Genomic DNA, 21,908 nt, shown 5'->3' with positions numbered 1-21,908 from the left:
AGATTTCGCATGGGCCGTGACTTGAAGCATAATGTCTGCTCTCTGCAGAGCCTCAAGGAATTGGGAGAAGGGACTGCCTGGGTATCTTCAGGCTACCCTGGAAATGCTGTCAGCATGAACTCAGTAGCTCAGCTTCATTCAGCTTCATTCCAACTTTGAAATGTTAAGGAGGCCTTCGTGATAACCCAGCTTGGTTATTTTACCTTTGAAGAGCCCAGGTTCCAGGCACATAAATCCTATTTAACACAGTCATGTTCTGGCTTTTCCCCACCCCATCTCCAGGCTAGTGTTTTTGTGAACGGGCAAAGAGTTAGCTTGCATGTAAGGGATGGAGGGAAACTGATGAGCATTTCCTGCCATACGGTGTGTTTCTGGTCACTGATCTAACCTCTAACCAAATAAATGAAGTTAGGCATAATAGACTTCTTTTCAGTGCTTCCATTGTTTAGAATGTTTTATGTACCTTCATGCCCTGATACCAGGTTACTGAGCAGTGAATTTTTTAAAAAGCTCTTTTCTTTGCTTTTGTCATTTTTGTTGCTATCCTCTATCTGTTTTACTGGTCACTGTAGGAAAAAATGAAATGGCTCACAGTTCCATTGTTTCTAATTTAAAGACTCCAAGATGCCTTTTTATCAGAAAAGCTTTGCTTCCCCGCAAAATTGAAACACCTATGTTAAAGTTCACACAGAAATGTTAAACTTGAGGTTCTTCTTTGAGAAGTAGCGGTGTTTTTCCGGAAACAATTCTGTGATTGCCACATTAAGTAATTTTTTTTAATGAATTTTTTTTAATATAAAAAACTGTATGTAATTAATTATATAAAGGAAATAGGCAAGCAGGGCTTATAAGTAACACTGCAGTGCCATATAAATTTATATAGTTTTAAAATAAGAAACTTTGAAGAAGATAAAATGAGATAAATTATTACATCTCCTCTGCTGTTTCCCACCTCATGAATATTGAAACATTTTGGATCTTTTGACTTTTTGACTGTCAGAGCATGAAGAAAAGAAACATGGCCATTGTGATGGTGATATAAAAAGGAATCCGGTGGAAGTCTTCTGTTCACTGCCTGTCCCTTTCATCTCTTTTTAGTAGAATCTGCTGCCTCCAAATGTTGACTGTCTGTAGCAAGCAGATGTCAGTATTTTTATTTTTATTTTTATTTTTTAATAAGAATTAATGGATATAATCTGACTTTGGGAATGAAAGAATTTGTCTAAACATTTTTGCCATTAAATAAAAATGTCTCTGTGGTGATGAGCAGATGTTAATTACAAGCTCTGTTCACTGGACGAAAGTATCAGAAAGTTCAAAAAGAGTTGTTTTGCCTTGTCTTTTCCTATCCAAACTTCTTCTGACTCACTCCCCTCTTCCATTGACCCTCCACTTCCAAATACTCCTACTTGATACAATGATAGAATAAAACTTAGTTTGCTTTACTCTTAACTTAAAGATTGAAGTCCTAAAAAATAAGCACGGTCCATACCTTTTCTTGGGATTACATTATTTAGCAGTCAGTCAACCTTTGTCATGTCTAACTTTTAAGAGATTCTAATTGTTCATTTACAGTAGTTTGTGCTACCTTGTACGTGAGCTTTACACAGATGCTTGTATTGACCACAGTTAAACATTTTCACATATAAACATGAAAATGAGTGAGTTGTATGCTTTGTGTCATTAAAAAGACATAATTAAGCAAGGCCAGGAACTAGATCACCTATGAAATAAGTACCCATAGTATGTTTGCTTATGTTTATAAATAAAAACATATTAACAGTTCTTTTTGAGGCTTTCCATTTTATGAGTAAAAAGGGGTGATGAAATGAGACCCTGTGTTTTGAATTTGTTGGCAGAGATTAATGTGAAACAATGCAAGTATCTGCTGCAGAGCTCGCCTGGTCAAAAAATAAGTGTGTAGCACTTCAGCCTTTACATGTTGCAGCCAGTAAGGAAAGCCCACATAGACATACTGCTGACTGCCATGATTGTACCAGGAAGGAGTGTTGGTGGACTTGCTAAGAGGGTTCTTAAAAGAGAATGGTGAATATGACTTAATTGGATTAGTCAAAGAATTGTTCTCCAAGAAGCATTTGTATGTTGTATGCATTTAAGTAATGCACCAAGTCTTCAAAAGTTTAAAAACCCACTTCCTAGTGGCTTAGAGGAAATAAATTTGGCTATCTAAACGTGGATTTAGTATCTTGTGACATCTTCTCGAATATGGATATTTGTCACTGATCACACATTTGAGTTCTTAATTTTGCTACTCTGGGCCATCTAATCTAACTTTGAAATATTAAGGCAAGTCAAATAGTTGTACTTAGATAGTATTCTTTGCTGCTTTTTGAAAAAAAGCTATGTAAAACTTGAAGTATATTTCAGTGTTTTTCATATTTGTAGTTTTAATAATTTTGGTTTAGAAAAGAAACAATTAGAAAGCTCCAAGGTAACACTGGCAGAATTCTCATCAGTGGGGTAAAGTTTCTATTAATGGTTATCTTGTTGGATGAGTTTATTCAGTTGTAAAAAAATAAAATTGCCATGCTCAGTGTATTCTTAGTATATCTCAAATTGATGACCTAAGAGAGCCCTAATTTTCCTTAAGAATTGATTAGTGATTAAAATCCCTTCTATAGCGAAAAATTGTTATTGCTAGTGGTCCCAGATTTCCACTCTTTGTCCCCTGCCAAAGGAAAAAGTGCTATGTACCTATTTTGTGCCCTGCGGTGTTATATACATGCTTAATAAGATCCCAGATTGTATGTAGCAGTGGTCATTGATTTGTTTACTGAACGAATGCCTTTGTGCTCCTGTTGTACTTGTGTGCAGAATGGCTCTGTTGACTGTTTACTTAAGTAATCATAGTGCACATAATTTAAAAAGAAAGCAACAAAGCCAAAACCTGAAATCTTCTGGGAGTCTTATTAGTTCACTCAAATGCTGCTCTTCTTTTTATTTTTATTGTTTGGTAATTTGACAGGAACCCCTTGGTCAAACTGTATCTGTCTCTCTTTATCCCATTTTCCCATTAGAAAAGGTTGCGATGAAAGATCCTCCGGACTTATTGGACAGGCAGAAATGCCTGAACGCCTTGGCGTCTCTTCGACATGCCAAATGGTTTCAGGTTGGCTCTTTGTTATTATCTTATTGTTATTGTAGCCTTGTGCAGGGTTCATTTGGAACACCTGCCTCGTAATGGTTTCTGTGTAATATATAAAACGGGGGTGCTCTCTGCCTCTTAGGGTTATTGTAGGAGTAAATGCTTTAATTTAGGTAAAGTGCCCAGTATAGCTTCTCCTGTAGTTAATGATATTTAATTATCACATAATCCTTTTTGGCTTAGTACTCTGAATTTCAAATGATAGCTTATAAAATCCAAACATGGGGTGAGAAAAGCTAAAAGTTCAGAGAGTTGCCTGGAAATGGGGTTGCCATGAGGCTATAAAAGCGACTTTAATAATATGCTTCCTTTACTTTAAAACCTGCCTTTCTAAACCATAATTTTACTACTCTTAAGAACTTGATTTTTTTGTTTACTTGACAACTTATGAATGACTAACTAATTAGTATTCATTTTAAAGAACCTATCCGTGATCAGTGTCCTTAAAATGAAGGGTGGATTTCAACAGGGATATTGGAACCATTTCGTTTGTTTTAGGCAAGGGCAAATGGATTAAAATCATGCGTAATTGTCCTCCGAATTCTGCGTGATTTGTGCAACAGAGTCCCCACATGGGCACCATTAAAAGGATGGGTAAGTACTTAAATATGATTAAAAGCAAATTCTGAAGCTATAGTTAGAGGAAATCCTGTAGAAATTATATGTTACTGTAAAATGGCTATATTCTGAGTTAGCTAAGGTGTGCATTACCTATTTTTGTTCTGGAAAAAAATTATGGATCTTTTTATATGAATTCTTTTTTATGAGTATAACTAGTCTCTTCTACTTCATCATATTCATACTATACAGACTGAGCTATTTTTTCTGACAAAAAGTTTCTATACCTGTTAAAAGTGCGTGTCTTCCTGTACTTTACTCTCCACTGATGGTTGATTATTATTCACCTACTGCCCAGGAAAGCCTGCTTGACTGGCACATTTCTCTTTCAGTGCTACTTCCATTTAAAGAAAAAATTACCTGGTATACCAGTATAAGGCTCCCTTACCCTCTTTTTCTTTCTCTTTGAGTATAGACACTTAAAAATAAGTTCATATTAGTAATTGAAGTCAGGTGAATAGTACACTTAACTGTAGTTTATAATGTATATTGCCAAACTTACTTAATTTGGAAATTATTATGCTTGAACCAATTAAGACCCAATAAAGAACATTATAAAACAAGTAAAGCTATAAAAGGGTCATTTTAAATTAATTTAGCAATTATTATTTTGATATTGGCATCGTGAGTTTTTAGTTTATTAAATATGGAGATTTGGTCCTTCTTTAATTCCAATTGTAATAGTTGGGGCAAGATGTCTGAAGTGAAGTCTTACTGTGGTTTGAGTGCTTCCTAGGTTAAGTGGGAGATGGGTGGGCTGGGTTTGAACACTGATTATTTATTGGCTATTACTAACCTATATGAAGGCTTGTTAAAACTTTGTTAAGTCAATTAGATGACTGCAGTTTCTTAAGTAATCCTTTCAGAGTAACTAAAAATAAAGTTTTGGTGACAAAATGTCTTCTGAATATATAATCTCAAAAATGGTTGATTTAAACACTCTGGCCGGGGTAAAAGTTGATAATCAAGTGGGAAAAGTTAATTGGGCCCTAAATGTTAAATGGACTTTAACCTTTTTGGCCTCCATTGTAGATAGAAATGTCAGCTCACATTTAACTGGAATCCTTTTAACACTTGGTGCATGTACTAATTTGTAATTTAATATCTTCTAGCCACTAGAGCTTATATGTGAAAAGTCTATAGGTACTTGTAATAGACCTTTGGGCGCTGGGGAGGCCTTGAGACGAGTAATGGAGTGTTTGGCATCTGGAATTCTACTTCCTGGTAAGGGTTTCAAACTCTGGAGGCAGAAGAATCAGAAAAATTTCATTTTAGTTTAGTTTTCTATTATGTGCTAAGTTTGTCCTCTGCCCAGGGAAATGATGTATAGGAGTTGTTTTGCTTGGAATTTTAGCAACTAAAATGCTTGAATGTTGGAGAAGTGCCATAAAACTCTCTCTCAATAATTGTAATTTATGTTTCATATGTACTAACATAAAAGGTACTAATAAGATATTGTGTCTGCTATGAATTTGCTTCACCTAGAGCTTTGAATTTGAAAATGTTTATGTTGAGTTAAAATGTATGAAGTTCATTCTGTTTGCAGTCCGGTGATTAATTTGGAAAAATTAAGTTTGGTCTTATTTTCCATATGTAATCCCTTTAAAGATTTGGGATGATTCATCATGCCGTTTCTGAATTCTCAGAGTTAAAACCCAATTTTGACCTTAGATGTACAAGTGACTTCTAGTAAAATAAGGACATTTATATGCTAACATACTGAAAATGAGTGTCCTTTTTACTCCATTTAAATTGAGCAGATTTTTAACCTCGTTCCTTAGTTTTTTTTTTCTTTTTCTTTTTCTCTTCATTCTTTTCTTTCTATTTTGTGTTAGTTTATTGAATTCTAAACTCAGTTCTGAATGATACTTGAGTTTTTCTTTTGCCTTTGCCAAAGGGGGTCCTGGTCTTCATGATCCTTGTGAGAGGGACCCAACAGATGCTCTGAGCTATATGACCATCCAACAAAAAGAAGATATTACCCACAGTGCACAGGTATGAGATGGGCCATATCACTGTGGTCTATTAGAGGGATATCATGTAATTTATTTAAACACTTTATTCTTGCCTGCTGTTAGGGACTTTTGTCATCATAATAATAGTATTTGATGAATGTGTTTTTAGCTAGATGTTCTAAGGGCTTTATGAATGGAACATTTGAAATTTGAATAAATACAATCTTTTGTTCTTTAGCATGCACTCAGACTATCAGCCTTTGGCCAGATTTATAAAGTGCTGGAAATGGACCCCCTTCCATCTAGTAAGCCTTTTCAGAAATATTCCTGGTCAGTTACTGATAAAGAAGGTGAGTGTGCAAGTTTTTTATTGGGGTTGGATGTGGGCAGTGATGGAGATGGCCATGGGATGCGTCTCTTGTTAGAGCTGAGAGAACTTAATTTTTAACCCAAGTCATATAAGAACGTTTATTGGTTTTCTTCTGTCCCATTAGTGACATCAGCTTGCTGTCATTTATTCTTATTAGTGACGAACTCATTTGGTTTTGTTGATCAGATTCCATTACTGCATAGACTTAGGGACAACACTTTGAGAACCGCTGGTCTGAGGTGAAGAGAAAAGTCACAAACAAGGAGGAGACGTTGTCACGGTCACTCATCAGTTTGATGATCTTGTCATAATTGGAAGTGTTATGTAACCAAGAAAGAGAAAACAAAAACATAGAGGAGGAGAAAAGTGTATTGGAAAATTCAGGACTGTCTTCCATTTGTACTAGTCTGTGTGAACTCAGATTAGAGTTTCAGCAGGAAGAGCACAGGCATTAGCGTCAGTGCGACCTGGTTCCAGTCATAGCCCCCCTGCTTACTAGCTTTAGCTCTTGAGCGATTAGTTCATCACTTTATGTACTGATATTATTCCAACCTTATTGGCTGTTGTCAGATTAAAATGCTCAATTCAGTGCCTGGAAACAGTAGATACTCAAATGCAAATCCACTTACTCTTCTCATTATGCCACAAAAAACATTCCTCCCTCCCTCCCTTCCTTCCTTCATCTCTATTTATACTAGAAGGTGGGATGTTTAACACCATATTTTCACCTGGGACAACCCACCTACCACAAATGATATTATTCTAATAATTTTTATATGACAAAAATAGTGCAGTGGCCCAATCTATTTATTTAAACACTGGAATTCCAGTGGGTCTAAAGACTTTTCAGGGAGTCCACCAGATCAAAATTATTTCATAATAATACTAAGGCTTTGTTTTTTCACCCTTTCCACTCTGTCTTTCATGAGTGTACAGTTGTCAAGAAGCTGTATATGACCTGTGATGGCATCGTCACTCTGATGGCTAATGAAATTTTTTGTATATTGCATTAAAATTTTTTTGTTTTAATTTCTAATATGCTAAATATTGATAGATATTACCCACAAAACAAAGTTTTTTGGGTGCTCAATAATTTTTTAAGAGGGTAAAGTGGTCCTGAGACTGAAAAGTTTGAGAATCACTGCCTTACACTGTAAACTCCTCAAGGGTAAGGAATCCTCCAGACCTCACCACATAACTATTACAAAACCAATGCTCAAGAAATGTTGTGGAATGAAAGCTGTTTTCTTCCAGAGGGTGCTCACACAGCAGCAAAGAATTTTTGAAAGAGATTCACATAGCCATGTCTCTGGATTGAATGACTGAATAAATATATAATAAATGATTGAATAAATATATTTCAAATATATGTGTAGATTCTTATGGTTAATAATGAAAAATTTTATTTCAGTCACTGAATTCATAGCAGTTCTTTTGGTTTTGTATTTTTTCTTTCTCTAGATAGTAAAAGTATATCTATTGTTAACGTGACTTAGTTTTTTTTTTTTTTTTTTTTAACATCAACAGTCTTTCTCAAGAGTTTGGGAACTGCTGGTCTGTCAATTTATAGCTTAAAATAGAACCAGACAGTTGGTGTTTCCATTTGAGCCCTGTCAGTTACTAGCTGCATGACTTGGGCAGGTCACCTACCCATTCTGTGCCTTAGCTATAAGATGAGGGAGCCAAGGTCATTGCCTCCAGACACTTGCTGCAGTCTTCCTCATACTTTCATGTTCTTACCACCTAGCCTCCTGACATTTGCTTTTAAACTTTATTCTTAGAATTCTTGGTGATTTCAATATGCATTTAGATGATTTTTTTTTTTTCTTCAGAATTTTGACTTCTTAATTCCTTGACTTCCTCTCCCACAAATACCTTGTCTTCTACCTTACCTCAGGTGCCCATTCTGTGGACATATCCTAGACCTTGTCTTCAGTAACTGTACCTGTGCCTTCTCCCTAATTCATTCTCAAGAATCCCACTTTGTAAACCACCTCTCATCATCATACTGTTGGGAGCAGTACTCCTGCTCCAATTCTTGAACCTCACCACTGATTCTGTTAACTTTTCATAGTCCCTCTCCTTCCTCATGTTCTCACTTCTGTCCCTTCTCTGCTTATATTCACGTGGTCCGTCATTAATGATCACGTCCTAGCATATACCTTCACTTTGTTGATCCTCTCCTCCTGGCAACTCTGGTTGAAATCCAACTGTGTGCCTACACCAGGTTGTTGGACATCATTGGAGAAAAAAATACATAGTCATCTTAACTGTTTTCCCTTTAAGTTTCAGACATTAACCTTAAGTAGACTGTGTTGGCTGGAAATCATCCTGTAAAGTCTAGAGTTCCCCAGTTTTCCTAGACAACTGTTGCAAATCTTGTGTCATTTCACACTTCCCTCCCCAGCCCTCCCTCTCATCTGATGACCTTATTTGCTGGAAGTACTCATGTGCTTTGCTTTCCCTCCCTTGACTGAATAAAGACCAGCCTTTCTACTTGTCCACTATATCACATTCCCTTTTGTCTACAAATGGACATTATTCTAGCAGTTCTTTCTTTTCTCACCAGCATCATTTCCTCCTTTTCTGCTTTTCTACTGGATCATTCTCATCAGCATAAAAACCTGCTATAATGCCTCGCATTTGAAAGACAAAGCTTAACTCCCCCTTGATTCTGCAGCTTCCTCCAACAGGGTCCCATTTCTCTGCTCCCCTTTATAGCAGTACTTTCAGAAAGAGTGGCCTATTGTTTCTTTCTCCTTTTGCACACTTCCTTTAAAACTTATTCTAGGGGCTTCCCTGGCGGCGCAGTGGTTAAGAATCTGCCTGCCAATGCAGGGGACACGGGTTCGAGCCCTGGTCCGGGAAGATCCCACATGCCGCGGAGCAGCTAAGCCCGTGCGCCACAACTACTAAGCCTGCGCTCTAGAGCCCACGAACCACAACTGTTGAGCCCACATGCTGCAACTACTGAAGCCCTCACTCCTAGATCCCGTGCTCCGCAACAAGAGAAGCCACCACAGTGAGAAGCCCGCGCACCACAACGGAGAGTGGCCCCCACTCACCGCAACTAGAGAAAGCCCGTGCACGGCAACAAAGACCCAACGCAGCCAAAAATAAATTAATTAATTAATTTAAAAAAAAACTTATTCTAATCAGCCTTTCTTCCTCGTCACTCTACCTAAGTCTCTCCTGTGACCTTCACGTTATTACGTTCAGTGGTTAGCTTTCAGTACTCATCTTAGGCAGCTTTTCAGCAACATTGGACACAGATGAACACTTATTTCTGCTATATTTAGTTATGAGATATAGCACATATATAGAAAAGTATAAAATATGTATCATTTAAAAAGTATTTATTTGGGGCTTCCCTGGTGGCACAGTGGTTAAGAATTCACCTGCCAATGCAGGGGACATTGGTTTGAGCCCTGGTCCGGGAAGATCCCACATGCCACGGAGCAACTAAGCCTGTGCGCCACAACTGCTGAGCCTGTGCTTTACAGCCCGCGAGCCGCAACTACTGAAGCCTGCACGCCTAGAGCCCCTGCTCCACAACAAGAGAAGCCACCGCAATGAGAAGCCCGCGCACCTCAACGAAGAGTAGCCCCTGCTCACCGCAACTAGAGAAAGCCCCCACGCAGCAACAAAGACCCAACACAGCCAAAAATAAATAAATAAATTTAAAAACAAGTAATGATTTAACAATTCCATATAATCACCATCCTAGTTAAGAAACGGAACATTGTCACCTCAGAAGCCATTTATTTATCCTGTACATCACCTCCCTGCCCCATGAACTACGATTCCTGATTTTTTAAAAATCGTTTCCTTGACTTTCTTTAAAGCTTTTCCACCTTTGTATGCTTTTTTAAACAATTTAATTGGATATTGCCTAGAACTTTATAGAAATGGAATCATACTGAGTTTAATCTTTTGTGACTGACGTCTGTCTGTCCAGCATTGTTTGGGATATATTCATGTTACTGCATATAGCTATAGTGCATTTTTACACCTATATAGTATCCATTATGAATATACTACAACTTATCCTTTGTGCTTTTGAAGGACATTAGGATTCTTTTTATTTTTTGGCAGCCACCCACATTGTTGCTGGGAGCCTTCTTATTCATGCCTCCTGGAGTATAGGTCCAGGAGTTACTTTGGGCCAGTATATGACCTAGGAAGTGGTATATATAGCAATTTATATTCCCACCAGCAGTGTATGAAAGTTTCTGTTGTTCTGTATCCTCAACAACATTTGGTACTGTCAGACACTTTTTCTTTCTTTTTTTAAAAAATAAATTTATGTATTTATTTATTTCTGGCTGTGTTGGGTCTTTGTTGCTGTGCACAGGCTTTCTCTAGTTGCAGCGAGCAGGGGCTACGCTTCGTTGCGGTGCGTGGGCTTCTCTTGTTGCGGAGCACGAGCTCTAGGCGCGCCAGCTTCAGTAGTTGTGGCACGCGTGCTCAGTAGTTGTGGCTCGCGTGCTCAGTAGTTGTGTCTCGCAGGCCCTAGAGTGCAGGCTCAGCAGTTGTGGCGCACAGGCTTAGTTGCTCTGTGGCATGTGGGATCTTCCCGGACCAGGGCTCGAACCCGTGTCCCCTGCATTGGCAGGCGGATTCTTAACCACTGCGCCACCAGGGAAGTCTGTTATCTCCTTATTTTTGAGCTCATTTATTCTACTGTGATCTGAGAACATGTTTTGTGTGATTTTTTTCCTTTGGTAGTTCTTGAAACTTCATTTATGGCTCAGCACATGGTCAGTTTTTATAAATGATTCATACTTTGAAAAGTATGTATATTCTGTAGGTGGTAGAGCTAGAATATTCTTTACATGTCAGGTCACATTTGTTCATTGTGTTGTTCAAATCTTATATACCTGTATACACACACACACAGACACACACACACACACATTTTTTTTTTTTTTAACTTGTTCTCTTAATTGCTGAGAGAGGTATGCCAATTCCCCTCTATTGTGGATCGTCTGTTTCCTCTTGCAGGTCTGCCAGTTTTTAATTTCTACAATTTTGGCTCTTTTATAGTTTCAGATTTTCTGCCACAAATTCTTCTTGATTTTTTTTTTCTTTTTGAGCATCATAATCATTCTTTTTAATAAAGTTTGTTTCTGAAAGAATGCTTCATCATCTGGGTCTCTTTGGGATCTGTTTCTGTTTTCTGCTGCTTCTCATGATTTTTGATCACAGTATCTTGTCTTCTCATGTACCTGTGTTTTGTTTTTGTTTTGAGTGATGGAGACTTAAATTTAAAAATTTTGGAGGGAATTAAAGCCTAGAGTAATGATATAGTGCTCCAGGGAGGATTTATATTTGTTTCTGGGAGATGACTAGTGGAATTGGCAATCTGGATCATATTAATGCAATCAGGGATTAAGGTGATTTGAAGGTGGGCTTCAGTCCTTGTGAGATCCAGACTATTTCTACTTCATTTACTTCTAGCATGTGGCATTGCAGAGGCCCAACCCACAGCGTGGGGAATTCACCAGGCCTTCCCCTTTTGGAGGTCGTTAAAGTCCAGTTTTTGACCCCTGAGACCTGGGTGCCTGAGGTGCTCTGTTCAGTTCTTAGTGGCTTTTTCTGGATGTGGAAGATACCCCCAGGGGAAATGTGGCCCCCAGAGCAGGGTTTCCTTTGTCTCTCGGATCTTGGCTCTATAATTCTTTGTTGCCCAGGAACAGACATTTGGTCCACCTTTTCTGGTTGCTCTCATCTATTTCAAGTGACTTACTTTCTCGTACTAGAAGTGGAACTTGTGTATTTTGCAGAAGTTCCTCTGGTGAATTACTGGCAGCTAAGGTTGAGAGCTACTGCTCCTGCTCATCTTCTGCTCCTGTCCCGTCCTTATCACGCCACTCCAACCACTCAGGCCTGTATGCTATGTCTTAGCATGTTCCTGCCTTAAGACCTTTGTACTTGATGTTCTCTCTTCCTGGGGCTCTTTCCCCAAATAGCGGAATAGCTTACTCTTTTACTTTCTTTTGATCTTCATCAGAAAGCTACCTTATCTATAAGTGATACCTTTCTGACGGGCATCACATGTAAAAAAAATAGCAACACATCCTCCTCCTTAAGCCTCTTATTTTTCTCCATTGTGCTCGGGACCATATGACATGTTGGGCTTAGTCTCCACCACCAGATGCAAACTCTTTAAGAACAGGGACGTTGTTTTGTTCTCTGTTATATGTCCAGCACCTAAAATTGTCCTGAACATAGAAAAACTATTAATATTTGTTGCTGGATGAATACGTGAATGAAATTGTAATGAGGATGATGAAAGTACAGGCTTCATAGGGTGCTTGTGAGGCTTAAATAAATTAATCCATATAAGGTATTAAGAACAGTGCCAGGCATATGGTAAACCTTCACCTATTGTTTTAAAAAATTGTTGCCTCCGAAATGGTCACTTCTTGTTTCTAGATACTGTAGATGTTGAAAACAACTTGCTTTTTGTAACACAAGCCCATCCCCCCCAACCCCCCACTCCTCCCCATTACTATTATGATTAGCTCCAGATTTTACAGCCCTTATCCAAGGGCAGGGATGGTAGCAGGAAGCTTAATCCATGAAGCTCTATTCACGTAGCTGGAGGATTTAGAGAATAGATCCATATGTCTAAGCCAACTGGTGAATTCCAGGCAATCAGGGAGCAGCTTTTAATGTAACTTAATGAGTGGGAGAGTGATTGAATAGATGTTGTTCCTTTTTAACTTTATCTCTTAAAGACTGCATTCTGGGAGACTGGCAAACTCACAGTTTTATGTAATGCAAATGAAATACAATACTAAGCAGATATAAGCAGATATTGCCTTCTGTTGAAGAGAGCACATCAAGATTGATTGACCTGAGTGGTAAGTATTGACTCAAGCAAATGCTGAAGTCAGTGTTTACCCCAAGGGACAATAAATCTTGATGATCAGAGAATATGTAGTTAATCTCAGTGTTATTACAAGGTTTCACTAAGAAGTATCTGGAAATCTTATGGCATGAATCTTTTGAGCATAACTTTCCTTTAGGAAAAACCCAGCAACCAACTCTTACGTTGAAAACACAGAGTTCTTTAAAGTGGTACTTGGACAGGTTGATGAGCGTTTCTCTGATTGTTTTTATCTTGGACACCAAAGCTCCTGCCTTATGTCTTGATGGCATTATTAACTAACTGCTTTATCTAAGAAATTGATTAATATTAGTTCAGTTAGTTTTTTTTCCATACCCATTATGTTGTTTCTGAGTCTTATTTAGATAGTTTATAAGATACAGACAAGGAGAAAATATCTTTGACCTTCATAGAACACTAAGGAAACACAAGGTCTCTGTATATGAAATAGGCAATGACACAAGACTACGTATGACACTTTATATTTCTGATACCATAGAAACTCTTCTAAAAAGTTGAGATGAGAGGGAAACTGAAGAAAACTTCATGGGGAAGATGAACTGTAAATAAAATCTTGAATAGAAATTTGAACAGGCAGACAGAAGAATATGTCATAGTATGAGAAATAATCATATTTCCGTAAGCATAAGATTTAACATGTGGACTTTAAAAATTAATAGTATAGGGGCTTCCCTGGTGGCGCAGTGGTTGAGAATCTGCCTGCCGATGCAGGGGACACGGGTTCGAGCCCTGGTCTGGGAGGATCCCACATGCCGCGGAGCAACTAGGCTCGTGAGCCACAATTGCTGAGCCTGCGTGTCTGGAGCCTGTGCTCCGCAACAAGAGAGGCCGTGATAATGTGAGGCCCGCACACCGCGATGAAGAGTGGCCCCCACTTGCCGCAACTAGAGAAAGACCTCGCACAGAAACGAAGACCCAACACAACCATAAATAAATAAATAAACCCAAAGTTTAAAAAACAAAAACAAAACAAGCAACAAAGCCTTACACCACCCCAGTCTAAGGGGCTGGTGAAAAGGTACATTCGGTGGATACAACCTGGTGCACAACCCTTTAAAAAAGAAAAAAAAATTAATAGTATAATAAATGTGAACTTATAGAAATATTTGAAGAGACATAAGTGAAAATAAATCTTACTGCCAGATAACCACCTTTAACATTTTGATACATATCTTTCCAGACTTTTTTCTGTTTGTGCGTATACAGATGTGAATATTATGCATAGATATTTGTATGTGTATATGTGAATAAATGGGAAAATAAATATTTATAAAAAGGGATAATATTGTTTCATAAAGATTCACTTAAAACTTTTTGCTATTACAAGATTATAAATATTTAATTGATCAGTGAAAGTGTCTTATGGTCCTTGTGATTCCTAAGATTTTTCCTTCCTGAACATATTAGGTACATTTGGTAGAGTAAGTAGAATCATTGTTTTGACTGATAATGAATCTCTTGTAATTGTTTAGGTGCTGGGTCTTCAGCTCTGAAGAGGCCATTTGAAGATGGATTAGGGGATGATAAAGATCCCAATAAGAAGATGAAACGAAACTTAAGGAAAAGTGTGTAAAATCTTTATTCTTATAGATGTCAACTAGAAAGGATTTATGTCTCAGGAAAATAAAAATTAAAAAGTGAAGAATTTGATTGATTTGAATTGGAGTTTTAAGAAACTGACTGAATAACTTTTGTTTCCAAGCATCATTTGCTTAAAATATACTGACAAACTAAAATTAATGTATAGCTATGGTAATGCATATTACTTTTACAGTGATGTTAGCATAATTATTTAAGCAGTAATTTTAGAATTACTTACGAAGTGAAGTTAATTTATATGTGCGTTTTGAAATTCTTTTTAAAATCTGAATTTATAGTGGTCACTAGGAACCTACAGAAACATAGATTAAAGCAAAATGGTTTAACTTCTGATCTTATTCCTCTTTCTCTTACAGTTCTGGATAGCAAAGCAATAGACCTTATGAATGCACTAATGAGGCTAAATCAGATCAGGCCTGGGCTTCAATATAAGCTCTTATCTCAGTCTGGCCCTGTCCATGCCCCAGTCTTCACAATGTCTGTAGATGTGGATGGTACAACATATGAAGCCTCAGGACCATCCAAGAAAACAGCAAAACTTCACGTAGCAGTGAAGGTACAGTATTTCTTTTACTCAACAGTGCTTTGTTATTTTATGTTGTAAATAAGGTGCTTGTTTATCTATAATAAATTAACAGAATTTTTCAAGATTTTAATGACAATAACATACAGTCTTTTGTCACCTCTGGATCACAAAACTCTTCTTTTTTTGGTTATAAAATGTGTTGATCATATAAAATTTGCAAAACACAAAAAAGTAAAAAAATAAAAACTACGTTGGTTGCTTATCTCTGAGGCAGTTCATTAATATTTGTATATAGTATATACGTCCAGTCTTTTTCTGTTTCTTTTTTTTAGGTTGAGCTCACAGTGTATATGTAGTTTTATGCTCTGATTTTGTTTTTTTTTTTTCATTTCACATGTCATCAGTGTTTTTCTACGTTATTAAAATCTTCATAAATAATTTTTAATGGCTGTATGATTAACATGATATAGATGTACTATTGTTTGTTTAAACATTCCCCTATCATTGGATATTTTGCTGTTTGCAGATTTTTTTCTGTCATAAATAAATTTAATGTGTTTTTTTTGCATGTGGTGCCTTTTCTGTATTTCAGAATATTTCCATAGAGAATAAGACCCACGATTGAACCAGTCAATTATGCATATAGGTTTATAGAAAATTCTTAAATATTGGAATCTCTCCATGACTACATTTGACCTCTTGCAGACAAATGCGAAAATGTCAAAGATCAAGTAGATGGAAGATCACTTTTCACTAAAGAAAAGTTCTATTACGTTACAGTATGACATAAGATGTAATTGGTCTGTTTTCATAGCCATTCCAGTTTGCAAGTATTATTAATGTAGATGCAAACATTATCCTAGATGCTAAGGATACAGCAGTGATCAAAATAAAGTCCTTGCCCTCCTGGAGCTTGCATTCTAGTGAGGATAGAATGGAGAGAAAGACAGCGGGATATACAAATGGGTCAATTATTTGTCAGGTAGTAATAAGCACAATGCAGAAAAATAATAACTAAGCTGTAAAATTATAGGACAGAATGTTATGTTTTTTACAAAAGGGGTACTTTTTAAGTATGTTGAAATAGTATGAGTTTAAAATGAGGCAGAAAAAGAAAACTAAGAATGAGGGAAAAAGTGAATTTAGGAATAAGGCTAAAAATACAGTTTAATAACTTAGCTGTAAAGTATGCTGAGAATGAGTCACAAATTTGGATATAAGTTCTCTAGCATCTGACCCAGAAAGCTTTTGAAATATCAATATCAATTCACTGTCTATGACGTAAGAACAGGAGGAGGAGCGTGGCTGCCCAGCAGCACGCACCCTAGAATGATGAGGGTCAGTGGCCAGTCTCCCCTCCTCCTCTGGTCCTTCTTCCTGACTGTCCCTCGCAAAGGACACCTTTAAGGACATAATCAGCCATATCCATGAAAAGAATCTTAATCATTGTGGGGAAAAGATCGGCTGAAGGGGACAATGGGTAAAGCCCCTCTGCAGAGGTTCCGGAGCCATCGGCTCTCTACTGTGCGGAAGCCACGAGTATGACTTTCTCCTGAGTGGAGAGCCATGGGGTAGGGTGTGCTGCGTGTTTTCACTCTTGGCCCCTTGTCTTTGAGGGTATCAACTTTCTCAGCCTCGACCCCTGTCCAGGAGAAAACAGGCATGGTTACCCTGGATTTTCCAGTCACCTTGTTTCCAAGAATCATTTTGTGATTTTTCAGCTCAGTTGATGTGTTTATTAGGTTTGATTTGTTTGCCAGACATTTGAAACTCACTTTTCTTTGGTATACCAGTTTTTTGGCCTTAATATATGTTTTTTTAACTTTTTATTATGAGAATTTTCAAACACGAAGTAGAATAATGCAGTACACATCCATGTGCCCATTACAGAACTTCATCAATTTGTCATCATTTTGCTAATCTTGCAGAAACAAGTGTTAATTATAATCAGAGATAAAACAGGATTCAAACTTCGTGGAAAAGAGCAAAATATACTTTTTTACCAACAGTCAAATGGTGAAGGTGGGCAGAAACATTGCATGGTGCAACATGGTAAAGTAAATAGAGGGTTATGGTCCTTAATAGAAGGATGCATCTTGCATGAAAGGAGGTGGGACATATTTTATAGGCCCCTCTTCATGCTGCAGGAAGAATCATGGCCTTAATATTGATTCCAAACAAGCTGGATCTAGAAGTCCAAAAACTCCATATTTTTTTCTTTTTACTTCTGTAGCATATGTTAGTTAGTAATCTTAGAATATGTGTTCATAGAAAAATAATTTGAAAAGTTTTTGTTAGTTGTGATGTATTGCAAGTGCACTTCTAATATCCTTTGAGATTATCCATCAGTTATATAAAATATTTATAAATGTATTGAAATATGTTGCTACAAAAACAATAAATGAATCTGATATGTGAGAAAAGGGCAGAGAGAAGTGGTGTTAAATAATTCACATTAGACTTTTAACTGTCTGTATTAAATTGGGAAACTGTGTGTCTTTAGTTGTTTTGGAGTAAACAAATCAAATTTCTTTGGGACTCTTGGCTTTTGACTTGCAGCCTGTGTTAGCCTGATGTTAACTCCAGACTGATAACTATTCCTTCTGAGACGCGATTTCTTAGGGAGAGCATATTTGCAGGACTCAGGCAGTGGAGAAGGTGTTTTCTTTATAAATATTGACAAGGGTATAAGCAAACGATGTTAGTGTACTTAGTGTGAAGTCCTACCTGAGTACTCTTAGAACTTACGATGTTACAGAAGTATTCTTGGCCTTACTCCCAATGAATATAAGGAATTTATTTACGATTTGAAACGTTCAACAGAATGCCAAGTTCTCCATATGAATTGGGTAAATTAATTTCAAGTTCTCTAGGTACAGAAGTCTACTTCTGCCCATTTTTTGTTTAGAGTAATATTTTATTTATATTGGCAGAATCCTTTGTACAGAATGCCATTGTTTATAAAGGCTAGGCTGTTTGGCTTCTCATTTGTGTGGCAGCCGTAACAGTTTTTTGAGACACCTATTGGGTATAGTTGGGATTATAAAGAAATATGCTGTTGCTTTTACACTCCAGCAACTTTAAACATTAGTCAAAAGCTAAAACAAATATAGGGATCTTTAGGAACCTAGTTCTGGTACAGACCTTTAAGTCAGTAACTGACAATGCAGTGTCAACCAGTTTGATAGAGGCTTATAAAAATGCTAGTGCACATATTCTTCTGCAAACATCTAAAAAGCAGTTTAACTTGGAAGGAGATATTAAAAGGTGTACAAAACACACAAACACACACACTGTTCTGAAAACTGTATTTTAAAAAAGATGAGAAATGCCAGGCATGAGTAGAAATATAAGAAGAGTGAACATTGGGGGAAGCCATAATGTAACTGGGCCTTGAGAGGCAGGGATGGAGATACAAACCTAAACTTGTTCCTGGTTCACTTAGTGGTAGAGAATAAACCTAGAGACTGAATCTTTTCTTTCAAGTCTCGATTATGGTTTAAGTGGAAAGCCAAAGGGATGGATAGTAGAAAGCTTCAGATGTAATTTTGTAATTAACAGGCATATTGGCTCCAAGGTAAAGAAAACTCCTTGATTTCCCTTCTGTGCTAATTTCCCCTATTGGATTGAGTCATAGAACTTAGAGGTCAATTAATCAGTCTTCCTGTTTTGCAAATTGAAAAACTGAGGACCAGAGGAGAAATAAAGAGTTAGACCATCACGTGTTTTCCTTTTTAGCCTAGTGTACTTTTCATAGTGTGCGATTTTACTTTCCCCCTCATCTCACTGGTTGAACTTGGCTATTCTGTTTCTCTACCTCTCATCTCCAAATTAAATGAACCCAGAGTAGCCTCAGGTTTGCATTTCTGTTATCCGTTATTTAAACCTAATTACTCTGAGGAGGTTTCCCCCATTTTCCATGGTGACACTCTGGTAGGTAAAACTTTTTTAACCAAGGATTTATAGATTTAGCACCATCTTTCTCTTTCTGCAGGGTGTTTCATGGTTTCAAATGTTGTGGGTTTGAAACTGTTGTTCTCAATATTTCATCTATTCTCTGTGGTGTCTGGTGTTTGAATAAAACTGAATCTTAATGTAATTTGTACAGGTACTGCAGGCAATGGGATACCCAACGGGCTTTGATGCAGATATTGAATGTATGAGTTCCGATGAAAAGTCAGATAATGAAGGCAAAAATGAAACAGTGTCTTCAAACTCAAGCAATAATACTGGAAATTCTACAACTGAAACCTCCAGTACCTTAGAGGTATACTTACATTTTTTTTTTCCTTGGAAGAAAAGTAATGTATGTTCATTGTCAAAAATTTGAGAGGTATGGAGAAGTATAAATGAGACAATCAAAAGCATATACAAGTATATGTATTCCAGAGGCAGCCATTATTAATATTTTGCTTTATTTATATCCAGCCTTTTTTCTATGTGTATTTTTTATGAAGGCAATCATACTTTCATACAGTTTTACATCTTGTTTTTTCACTTAACTCTAAAAATCGCTGTAAACATAACTGTATACTGTACAACACATGGATGTATCCTAATTTAACTAGCATTTCTCCTTTGCTGGCCATGGGAGTTGCTTCCAGCATTTCACAATCATAATGTATCAGGAACGTCAACAATAACTGAAGAGTGAAAAACAAAAAGATCTAGAGACTTCCCTGGCGGTCCAGTGGTTAGGACCCCATGCTTCCACTGCAGGGGGCCCTGGTTCCATCCCTGGTCGGGGAACTAAGATCCCACAAGCTGCTGTGCTATAAACGAATGAATGAATGAATGAATGAATATGTGTATGTATGTATGTTTGCAAACTTAAAAAAAAAAATCTAATGGGGAAATTTAGGATTATTCGAAATTTGTGCTAAGCTGTGGGGGTCAGTGGGGTCATCACTGAGTTGGTCCAGCCCTAAAGAGGGCGTCTGATTTAGTATGTTCCTCAGACTCTTGAGCAAGTCCTGACCTATGACGTATTGTCACAGATAATAGAAGGAGACAAAAGTCCAAGTACTGAGTATACATGGCTTATTTGGGAATTCATGGGGCCCTTGCTTATTGCATTCTACATAAGAAAAATTGGCTTTAAAGTAACCGCAGGAGCTTACATTAAATTTTAAAAAGTGTCATTTGTAAGAATGAGTATCTATCAAGGACTTAGTGGACTATAATTTTGTCCCCTTTTAGTACCTGCTTACTGCTAGATGCTGCAGAAATTGTGTCCAGAGCCTTAAGATGTTCTCAGGATAGAAGGGCAAAAGATACGCTCATAATTATGATGTAATGTGATAAGCACCGTGATTGCAAAATGAATATAATGTAAAATCTCAAAGGAGGATGTGATTACGAAATGTACACACATGTAAAATCAAAGGGAGTGAACTGTGAGCTTGGTTTCAGATGATGAGTAGGATTTTGCTATGTGGGGAAGTGGTGGAAAGAAGGCATTCTGGGCCAAGGAATAGGAGGTATAATACCTGGAGTTGTGAAAGTAAATGTTTGAGAAGTACCAGGTGGGCCTGTATGGTGGGGACTGATGGGGCTGAGGCCTGTGAAAGCCATGCCTGACTCCTCATGTGATGTTGTGGAGGATAGAAGACATGGCACCTGGCTTTAGAGAGGACCAGTCATTCATAAGTGGTTGTCACAGGCAGGCCAAGATGGTTTGCTGGCAGTGTTATAAATAGTAAGAGAAAAAGAGCGCATTAATTATGAGGTACAGACTGTTAAGTTCAAAGGGAATTAAGAGAGCAGTGTGGGCTAAACTAATAGCAGTTATGAGAGTATGTGGAGGTTCTGGTTGTGAATCCATCTCTGCTTTGCTTCTGTATAATCTAGTAATGGGGAGGGGAGAAAGCTCTTATTCTTCATTTAAAATAGTAATAATTGATTAGAACTGCAAATATTTTTATCTTGACTCATTTTTATAAAAGTGATTTCAGATTTGGAAAGCAAGGAGTGATTACCATAGGGTAATCATAGGGTAGTTTCAGAAATTACTCATTACCTTTTAAAGATGGACTCCAGAAATTTGCCTTGAAATTAAAAAGATGTAGATTATTAAAAACTCTTCAAGAAGTGGTTTATTGCAAAAGACCCAGGAATGTTTATTAAAATTGTCTTTAAAAATTGTCCAGTGTTTCACTTTTATAGCATCAACCACTTTTTAAATCAGCGTAGAGTATTTTAAGAGAATCTTGCTGTCCATTAGGTTTACATACATGAAAATCCTATTATATGTAATAATTCATTTTTGTTCAGCATTTCTTGAGCAATTACTGGGATAGAATTACAGACATGCCCTCTAACCTCAAAAAGTGCTCAGTCGTTGGGTCTTTCCTTTCTAAAATTATAGTTTTGTGGTGTTTTGTGGTTTATTTTTGGTGCTAGCCTCTCTCTTCGTTTGAGCCTTCACACTCTTACGTGAATTACTTCTCTTCCTCTAGTCTTATCCTTATGTCAGTTCCTTCCACCACTCCTAGAGCAGTTTTCTAGTCTAATTGTGAATTTACCCAGATTTAAGTCTTTCAGTGGCTCCCCATTGTCCATGATAAAGTTGAAGCTCATTTGCATGACATTTGAAGTCCTTTATGATTTGGCTCCATCAAGAGTGTTTCTAATCTGGTTCTGCTTTCCTCTCCTCACTCGCTTAATACAGCCAAATGGAACTTCTTGCCATTTCCCAAACAAATGGTCTTTCTTTCTTTTGGGCCTTTGCATGGCTGTTTCTTCTGTCCAGAATGCCC

General features: G+C 37.3%; 1 protein-coding gene across 5 annotated transcripts in view; it reads left to right on the top strand.

Moving 5' to 3' along the window:
* STRBP (spermatid perinuclear RNA binding protein) overlaps positions 1 to 21,908 on the top strand; it is a gene marked incomplete at its 3' end in the record, with an annotated part of 66,298 nt that overhangs the window by 17,602 nt on the left and 26,788 nt on the right. For all 5 annotated transcript variants that reach the window (XR_014247771.1, XM_082403281.1, XM_082403279.1 and 2 more), the window contains 8 exons: positions 3,039 to 3,130; positions 3,665 to 3,760; positions 4,897 to 5,008; positions 5,682 to 5,779; positions 5,978 to 6,089; positions 14,498 to 14,590; positions 14,981 to 15,180; positions 19,259 to 19,417. Coding sequence is in view for 4 of the 5 variants with exons in the window: in XM_082403281.1 (XP_082259407.1) it covers positions 3,039 to 3,130; positions 3,665 to 3,760; positions 4,897 to 5,008; positions 5,682 to 5,779; positions 5,978 to 6,089; positions 14,498 to 14,590; positions 14,981 to 15,180; positions 19,259 to 19,417 (962 nt within the window). The remainder of the gene's footprint in view (positions 1 to 3,038; positions 3,131 to 3,664; positions 3,761 to 4,896; positions 5,009 to 5,681; positions 5,780 to 5,977; positions 6,090 to 14,497; positions 14,591 to 14,980; positions 15,181 to 19,258; positions 19,418 to 21,908) is intronic.

Source organism: Balaenoptera borealis, assembly GCF_965194805.1.
Source record: "Balaenoptera borealis genome assembly, chromosome: 8".
Lineage (NCBI taxonomy): Eukaryota > Metazoa > Chordata > Mammalia > Artiodactyla > Balaenopteridae > Balaenoptera > Balaenoptera borealis.
The sequence above is the reverse complement of the archived record's forward strand: the minus strand, read 5'-3'. Positions and strand labels throughout refer to the sequence as shown.